We start from the raw sequence: 10,096 nt of genomic DNA, 5'->3' as shown, positions 1-10,096 counted from the left end.
AGATAGGTAGAGCATGTGTAGGCCTACCGTGATCAATTGATGAAACTCCATTTATGCTGTAATCGTTAATTAATATGAATTTGACTGTTCTTTTCAACCTAATGAAGTTTCACGTCGCAAACAATTTCTTAAAACGCATTTTGCTCTTAACTCTGTGATGAGTTATCCTGATATCTAGTCTTTGTATCAACATCCTTGTCATTGTATGAAAGAAGAACTTTTTGTAGAAAACTAATGTCCGTATCAGCATGAGAGCAACATTAGACGGAACTTTTATTTTAGGGAAAATTGTATGAACATTTTTACATTTAATTTTACTCGTATGAGATAAATCAGCAGCTCTATCAAGAAGAATATCATAGACATACACCACCCAAAAAGTACGTCCCGTGTTGCATCCGAGACCTTTATCGCAAGAGAGACACATTACAATTAGTACCCGGTAGAAGTGAAAGGGTAATTTTTCTCTTTAATATAAAACAGCGGAACAAAGTGTGATTTTCATATAATATATCCTATTTTTGGGGACCCCCCACAAACCCTCATATATGTAGGAGGATGGGACACAACCTTCCAAATTAATGCCTGTCGGGACTTTGCCTTTACTATTCAAATTTACCTAACAACCACAAACAAACGAACATACTTGTTTGCCTCGGTAAATTTTAGTCTCTCGCTACGGCCAGGTATAATGTAATAATTCGTAATATTAAAAAAGTGGCGTAAAATAGTTTAACAAAATAAAATGAGTGCCTCAGTTCGGTTATGCCTTTTAAGATTGTGATTCAAAACATATCTTTTTTTCCCAATCTTGACATAAAAACAGGGAGGCACCGGCCTCCCTATGCCTTAGTGTAGCTACGGGCCTGTATAATTATAATAAATTGTTTTCTTTTGGAGACTTAATGATTGGCAAATTGAAAGTTCAGTAACATGACTGATAGGCAGAATCACCGACAAATAGAATGCCCATTAATGTGACATTATGCAGGATCTTTACTTACATATACAATGTTGAGTACATGGACATTTTCAAATGACTGACTGACTGCATATGGTATGAACAAGCTAACACCTGTAGTAAAGTGAGTTTAAGAATGAATATATGAAAATAATACAAAACATGTCTGTTTGCAACTTTAAGATGTACTATTGATAAACTGGGTTTCGTGCTTTGTGACTTGCAAACCGAATAACTGGCTAACTGAATATATGGTAAATTTCCGACTACGTTGCTAGCCGGACGGCAAAGTAGTTTTTTATTAATCTTGAACTTTCTCGATCTGGCACAGTGACTCTAGATATATGACTAAAAACCAGCTGGCAGACTAGAAGTTAATGTATAGTTTTCACTTGCTTGGAAACTGACTTACTTTATTTTACCCCGAAGCTTATAACCTCCAGTTTAAATAAGCAGTTAGTGGCTAAGCGTTAAGTTACTGACTTTGATTCACATACCTCATTGCTGCTATGGGTACGAACCCTGCTCAGATCGTCATATGATAGCTATCAATGTAAATAATGAGACATTGGGCGGTTATATCCACGATTCAGGTCTCAAGTACGCGAAAATACCCGTTTTGTTTTTAAATGAGACTGATAAATGAGGCAATTAATTTTAAAAGTGTTTCACCCTATAGACTCCAAACTACCGCCGACTAAGCGGAATTCTGAACAAGCTATTATAATTCTTGGTTTCGTTATCATCAGTTACATAGTGTCATCAGGCGCCTGTAGAATTTCGAGTTATACTAGGAATCGGTGATGTTAGTTCCAGCTTATCATTTGAATGATAATATATATTGGTCACAGGAATATTACTAGTAAATAGCCTTTTGTAACCTTTCTGTCTACTTATAGGCCATGGCAAGTTTTGATGGAAACAAGTTTTCTGGTTTGAACGAGAAGGTCAAACAATTGAAATCTTACTATGACCGGGGTGGAATACCAGGACTAGAAAGACAACTTAAGAAACAGTTAAATGAATGGAAAGATGTTCACATAAAAATAGCCGTAACAGGGAGATCTGGAGTCGGAAAGTCTTCTTTTATCAATGCTATAAGAGGCATAACTGCAGATGATCCGGGAGCAGCTAAAGTAGATGTTAAGGAATGCACTGCTAGTGTGCAAGAGTACGTATACCCAGATAATAACAACTTCCGGATATACGATTTACCTGGCCTAGGAACTCCGCATTTTCAAACATCAACCTATCTGGCGGACGTTAATTTTGAACAATATGACTTTTTCATTATCCTTACAGAAACACGGTTCATGAACGAAGATCTATGGCTGGCTCAACAGGTAGAAGAGAAAGGAAAACACTTCTATTTTGTTCGTTCTAAGATAGATAATGACGTTCGGAGCGACAAGCGAGCACATCCCAGGACACATAATGAAGCTGCTCTGATGAATGTGATCAAAGAAAATCTAGAGTCGAATTTGAAAATGTTTTCAAGAAAGGACATCTTCCTTATCGACAACTACGATACGCAGTCGTACGAGTTTGGACGTTTAACGTCTAAACTGATGGAAGACTCTAATGAGATAAAACAAGATGTCTTAGCTTTTTCTTTGACATGCCTTTCAAACGAAGTGATAGAAGAAAAAAAGAAAACTCTTCAGCGAAGAATTCCATTGATTTCTTATTTTGCTGGTGCATTTGCTAATGTATTCAATCCTGCGAAGTCAAGATTTGTATTGAAGGAGGTACAGTTTTACGGCGAACAGTTCAGAGTCGATACAGCATCCTTAGTGGTTGGAGGGGTAGTGTGTAATCTATCAGAAGATGAAAAAGAGACTGTTGCCGTCATGATGAACTCACATGATAAAACCATGTCTGAAAAAATGAGGCAGTCTCTGGTTCATGTCATCAATTACATACCTATAGTTGGAAACATTGCTGTAGGTATAAAATGTGCAAAGTACTTAGAGAAATGCCTTGATGAAACTGCAAAGCGAGCAAAAGAAATCCATGGCTTGATGACCGAGAGTCTCGCAAAGAAATACACATCGTAACGCGGAGGATATAAAACTTTATTTTATGTTTTGCAGTGAATTATAGAGGTTTCTCAGTGAAATAAAAGTGATAATCCACAGTTTTGAAACAGTAGATTGTCATTTTTATTTTTCACTGTTTTTGCCGATCTAGTTCCGGTCATCCGTGGCGATTGAAGTCAAATTATATGCCGAGCGTTATGAATACCGGGGACCATAATGACGATGACGTCGTTAAAATGACGTCATTTGTGTTATGCTTTCTGTTGATCTTTCCCGCGATTTTCGACATTTTATAAATTACGCAACAAAAGTAGAGTTTTACACATGAAATAAAAAGAAAATTTGTTTGTATCAGTGAAATATCAATTTTATTTCACTCGTGAGCACCAAAAAAGTCATTTTCACTCGTGGCTACGCCACTCGTGAAAATATCAGTTTTTGATGCTCACTTGTGAAATAAAATTGATATTTCACTGAAACAAACAAATATCCTCTATATATCGTGATTTCAAGTGGGCAATACTATATATCTTCGGTAGATTAGATAAAACTATTTGAACACTGTTGCATAGCCTTTTATTTACACATCTCTCTATATTATACGGGATTAGATAATGACTTTATATCAGGTTTGGAGATTTGCTTTATTAAGATAAGGACGTACCACGCCAAACATCTTATGAGGTTAATATGTGAGCTTTCGAGAATTACATTGCATTTAATCAAAGATATTGTATTGCATGGACTCCATACAGAACGGACGAATTTATGTTGCAGGGAGCAAGCAGATACTATTTTGCCCTTATTATGATAAAAAAATGTCCAGAAAGACAGTAGCCTAATATTCAGTTTATACTTTGAAATCTAACGTTTATTAAAGTGATCGATACACTGGATGATTGATAAAATGATTGCATGACTGCCGTCTTTGTGGCTGGCAATTGAACAACCAGTAAAGTACGAACAACCCGAATTGCCGGAAAATGAGTGACTGACTACATACGGTTTGATCAAACTAAATTACAATACTTAAGTGATGAATGTCTGGAAATTGATGACACGAACGTTTTTTTTTGTGACTTTCAAAGTGAGTGACTGGTTAACTGAATATGTACTAACCGCAGACATGCTGGATATTCACATAATTTTATTGATTTGTAAATGTTTCCGTCAATTGCTCGCGTACTATGGGGATCCATATAATGCTTATTTAAAACATATATTTGTAAAATGTGTAAAAGAAGTATGTCAAAAGAGGGTACAATGCAAAAACCTTAACACAGGGGCATGATTGGTGATTGACGTCACTACGCTTTCCTAATTTGATGGTGCAATTGGCGTCACTACGCTTTCCTAATTTGATGGTACAATTGACGTCACTACGCTTTCCTAATTTGATGGTACAATTGACGTCACAACGCTTTCCTAATTTGATGGTGCAACTAATTGAATACGCTTTTCCTAAATTCTACAAAAAAAAAAAACGGACAGAGTGAGTGGAACTTTGTCTTGCAGATTGATTAGCCGTGCACTTAAAAGGGAGGCGCTTGGTGTTCTGACTTCAGACAAGCTGTTGAGTACATTGCAGTAATTACATGTTCACCTTTGATCAACCCATTTATATGTTTTGCTTTATATGATTTGGTATTTTGTCACAACCCTTATAAGCGTTTCTCAGCAGGTAGTTTTTTTACTTACACTGTCTTGTCTAACTTGTTGAAAAAAAGGGTATATGCAATGTTGGCATTCCCTAAACCTATTTTCAACTCCATAGGGTGTAATTGTTACTGTTAGAATATCTGCAAGTGATTTTTTTATTGCAGTTAGGCGGGTAGCCGAAAGAAAAGAGATATTTTATTTTAGTGCATAAGGTTAGATTTTCATAAAAAGCTTAACATGGAGTTTTGTTTAGCTGAGAGTCCGAATAGAGTCTAGAAATTTTATACATTATCTACAGTTTTTACAAATTTTGTTTCATCTTGTGGCGATAACTGAGAAATATTCGCATGTATCGGTTCATTTTGTAATGTTCCTTCGTAATAAAAAATGTGTCATATAATCATAATATTATTTGAAGCTTTATCTGTAGAGTAACAACAAAATTAGTAAAAACTTAGATACAACTTTCTTTAAATTTCGAATGAGAACTTGGATTGAGGTAAGGGCTGGATTCATAAAAAACTTTGCCAAAACACCACTAGGGAATCATAAAGCACTTTATTGTGCACCAAACCTCACTCTTTAACACCAGCTTGAACCCAAGTAACGGGAAGATGTAAATAAAAATAAACCATTCCTATGGTGGCGTATTTCTGCCATGAGAGAGCTAGGTAGCTATCGCGATACTTAAAAAATATCTTGATAAAGCGTAGTTTTCTGAAAATATTATTTCAATAGTGGAAGGTTTCCTTGACATATTAGTGCATTATTTTCACGATACTTTTCGTGTAAGTGCCCACAACTGCTATTTATTAGCTAAATCTAAATATTCTTTCTGAAACTTTCAGAAATTATCTTGATATTTTGAACTTTCCTTTTTAATTTGATTTCATAGAAATAAAGGCATATCGAGATAAATTGATTTATTGCCATAATGTTTTCAGAAAAATGCACAACTTTGCTGGAAAGTTTAAAATACTCATCGTCAAAGTTACAGAGCATTTCATTGTAGTTCCAAGCATAGACGCAAGATTTTGCACTAAAACATTTTAATGAAATGAATAAAAATACCTAGAAAAAAATGTTTATAAAATATGCACACATTTCCTAAAAAAGTTTAAAAAATTATCACGATAGCTATCTCGTGGCAGAAACATGCCACCATATTTCTCTATGACAGAATTATCAAAACAAAGCAGTTCGATTCCATTGAGAAGGAAAGCGCAGTTTCCAGTGTAAAGAGGTTTAAAGAACCAGACTGTCTATTCGCAAAGAGCTAGGCTAAGTTAGCCGGTCAAGTCTGTATCTTAAAAGTTCTCTCTATCTGTTCTGGCGGCTTTCTCACTATGTCCCTCTGGTCAGATCGCTCTGTATTTGTACTAATAGAGGATGAATTTCGCGCCCTGTGTGGCTGCGTTTGCTATATGTAAAACGCCTTTGAACATGTTTATCATTGAAAGGGAGCTGTATAAATCTGGTATAATAATAATAACACAAACATGTAGATAGTATATCTCAAACGGGCAGAGGTTTAAGCTCGGTAATGGAACTATAAAACACTATCCAAATTAGTTGTTGTGGTTTAGCGTCAAACCGACACAATTGTTAGCCATATGACGAGTTTCTAGCTTTTCAAGTTGGAGGAAGACACTAACTGTGCCCTGTCATTATTTCGGACACAGCCCGGTACCTAGTTAGAACCACGAATCTTTCGTAAGCCAGCTGAATGTCTTATTTACATGAAAGAATTGTACACTTCCAGGGGATTTTATTCCAAATCAACGACTTTAACCACTCGACACGGGGGCCCATAAACTAAAATACAATAGAAAACGTTCATGATCCAGAAGCTTTGGAAGTTTGCAATTGACATCCTTATAATCAGATAGTGATTTTCCATGTTAAAAAGTATTTCGATATATTCCTGAATTCTGTACAAGTGCAATAATGTTCCAACAAGTAACTGCCAAACTCCCTACATGAATCAGATTTGGGGGATGAATGATTTCAGACACATTGTCTTTTTCAAATCGTCACGGAGAATATTCGCCTCTCCGGATGATCAAACTCACGACTCTGCGATGCGTATATTCTCTCTCTCTCTCTCTCTCTCTAATAATCTAAGCGGATGGGCTTTGAGTAAATGGTAAATATGAAAATGAAACAGCAAAATATTTACGTACTGTGTGAAAACGGTAACTTACTGAAGAGTTTAGTAGTTCTTCCATTCAATTCTTAATCATGGCTGCGCGTTTAAGCAGAGCTAATTAAGAAAGAACCATATATCACATTATATTCGCGATGAAGCGAATGTAGAATTAGAAAAAATAAGAAAAGGATGGGTGAGGGGGGAAGTAAGGAGGCCCACCTTCCACATTTTTGCATACCAAAGGTCTACAATGGTTCTCATTTGAATGATGAACCACTGGTAGATAAAAATAACCTTTCACAGATGACAATAGTTTCCCCCGAATAATTTTGGCAACCCAAATTCTCCAGTGTATTTATTAATAATTACAGTGTTAGATTTATCCTCTTTAAGCATACACTTTTTTTCTTTGATAACTGTTTCCATCTTTGATAACACATGTTCTGCGGCCAAATATTAGATGTTGCACAGTATACATTACCATATAAATAAGGGAAATACACAATACAAAAGTTCGTACGACCTCTTTTACTGTAACAAATATATAAATTATATTGTAATCAATTAATATTGATGAAAATGCAAAATGTCCGACTAACTATAGCTTCTGGGGTTATAGAAGCAGCTTAAAAATTAAAAGGTATGAGTAGATTTCCTGGAAGCACATATCCTGCAAACACTGTCAGTATAACAAGTAGGCTGGTCACGAATATATTATGTAGTGGAAAATTAAGTTGACAAATTGCTTAAAAAGTCCAGCAACAAGTACATTTTAGTTGTATAGGAGATACCAAAATTGGGGTGGGACAGAGAAAGGGGTAGAATTGTTGTGGCAAGGGGAAAACAATAATTGCTATTATAAAAAGAAAGACTATCATTCAGATAGCGTTAGAAACACTTGGCTACAATTGTTTGAATTATTCAGTTATGGTTCGATTTTGTTTTTGAGGTTGCATTTCACTAAAGTGAACAAAGGATAAAATAAAATATTAGATTTCAGGTACATCAACAAAGTTATGTATATTGTACTGTTATTCCAGCTTCGTTTACGAAGGGGGCAGTTAATATCCCTTTTCAATGTTGCATGTGTAGGTTATCAAAATCACTTTCAGATTCAAATCTATAAGAAGCAAAAACACAATTCGATCGACTTTTCTAAACTCGCCTTGAAATTATGATACATCCATCCTTACAGACTGTGTTTGATTGACTTTGTTCATGAGAGAAAATGAAATGTGTAGCATCCCAAGAAAAGACTGACACAAATATGGTTTATAGCCGCTTTTGATAATTTAAGAGGCACCAATTGTCATATTGACTAAAGCGGGTCCTTTCATTTCAGTAAGGCACACATATTTTTCAGATCTATTTTGAACGTAATAATGATTTTGAAATGAATATGCAGAAAGATTTTATTATACTAAGAATGAAAGCACAGCACATTATGGAACATACAAAAAAGATTCTATCCTACGCAAGAATGTCAGCATTAACATTTCTAATTGGAGTATCCGAATACCAGTGAACTAATTAACAATTTGATGTAATTAATTTTGAAATTAGAGAAAATAAGAAGGTACATTTAACTGACAAGAAAACAAATTATAACGTTTTATCTAATCCAAAACCATACCTAATGAGCGTTAAATACTTAAGTCGTATGCTCGAGTCGTGTACGGTGTTAGAGATTGAATAATTCAGCGAACAGTGGTTTAATAATTGACTGTTTTTACATTCCCTTTGCTACGTATACATTAAAGATCACAAACATGTGCATAAGACTTACATTTTATAAAAATGTACCTGTCAATTTTTTTTTCTTCCTTTATTTGACTCGTATCGCATATGAGTGGCGTTGCACAATCGTTTCCTTGCCACTGAAGACTCAAACTAAATGGTTCTGATTGGGCAATTGATAAATAGTTTCAGTATAAACAGACACACAATATATAGACAAAGTAATATATAAAACATAAAATGTAAGAATAGATTTCCCGGAAACACGTACAGAGCAAAACAAAAACAAGATTTCTCTGGGGAGTCAGTGGCGCAGTGGTTAGCAGGTTGGACCACAACGCCAGCGGTCCGGGTTCGATTCCCGGTCCCGACTAGTGTTCAGTGCTGGGTGTTATGCTTAAATTGGCACTGTTTCCAGCAGTATCGGCCTAGACTGATGCTGGGGAGGTAAATATGACACCTGCCGTGGGCTCGGCTGGAAATAAGTTGTTCCATCCATTCCTTGTGGGGACTTTCGTCGACTACCCACGTTAAACAAGAAACTTTACCTTTAACTTTACCTTTACATGTTAAAACATTATCATTAGTAAAAACAACAATCGTAACAAATTATTTTGCAGGTATAGTATAATAATTGAAAGGAATATATTTTGTGACGCATTCGTGATGATCTGAATAGCATACAATCTGTTTGCGTAAATGCAATGATAATGATTGTCTAGCAATGAGGAACAGAATTCCGTGTCACGTCTAAAACGTGCTGACACAACATCGGGATCTTTATGAGCTAAAATAATTACACCGTTATCAGCATACAACATTAGCTTATGGATCAATAATAGTAGACATGGCTTTCATGTAAAAAAGAAAAATGAGAGGAGAGGGGATAAGATACTAACCCGAGAAACTCTACCAGAAACATTCACTTGTTCTGCTCATTTTCACAATTTGTTGTCACGTAGGATTGAAACAAGCTCACTTCTCTGAAATTTTTTTCAATAGTGATCTACGTAATAAAATTTCTTGCACACCGGACTGGCGTTTCCGGTGATTTTACCAATGCCGGCTAAACCTTTCTGGCACCCCTATGCCAGATGACTCTCGTGCTGTTAATGACAACTAGTGGTTGTTGCACTGATAATATACTGTTTATGTAAAATACTAAAAAAGCAGGTACCTCGATAGTTTCTCTCCGTTCCTTACAGTATATTTCTCGATTCAAAATACGTTAGTTTACCGTAAGAACATAACGTTACGCTACAAACGATAAAACTAAAGTGGAACTTTGTCATTGTGCGTAACGCAAAACATCATGACGTCACTTCTGCTTACGGACGTTAATTCCCCGCGCTTTGTGTTCATTCTCTACTATAAGAAAGAGTGCTATGTAAGTATTTCTACCTGTTATTTGTAAAAAACGGTATGCAAGAAAAATGATTCGCCAGAATAAAATGCTAGCATGTATACAATATGCAAGAAAATATATCATTCGGCAAGCCTCATTACCGCCCAATGCGCAGGTGCCTTCGGGACGGATATTTCTATCCGATT

The 10,096-nt window shown here is 35.7% G+C and overlaps 1 protein-coding gene across 1 annotated transcript; it reads left to right on the top strand.

Moving 5' to 3' along the window:
- The first annotated feature begins 1,863 nt into the window (after nucleotides 1-1,863).
- LOC123531743 (T-cell-specific guanine nucleotide triphosphate-binding protein 2-like) lies at nucleotides 1,864-3,018 on the top strand. Its single transcript, XM_053518210.1, has one exon. The coding sequence runs from the start codon at nucleotides 1,864-1,866 to the stop codon at nucleotides 3,016-3,018; it is 1,155 nt and encodes a 384-aa protein (XP_053374185.1).
- The last annotated feature ends 7,078 nt before the right edge of the window (nucleotides 3,019-10,096 follow it).

The sequence above is a fragment of the Mercenaria mercenaria genome, chromosome 11 (assembly GCF_021730395.1).
Source record: "Mercenaria mercenaria strain notata chromosome 11, MADL_Memer_1, whole genome shotgun sequence".
NCBI classification, from domain to species: Eukaryota; Metazoa; Mollusca; class Bivalvia; order Venerida; family Veneridae; genus Mercenaria; species Mercenaria mercenaria.
Note: the sequence above shows the minus strand (reverse complement) of the source record. Positions and strands in the feature narration are given on the sequence as shown.

Bases quoted from the DNA above. Each gene is read 5' to 3' on its own strand.
- LOC123531743 (XM_053518210.1), top strand. From the start codon at position 1,864: ATGGCAAGTTTTGATGGAAACAAGTTTTCTGGTTTGAACGAGAAGGTC.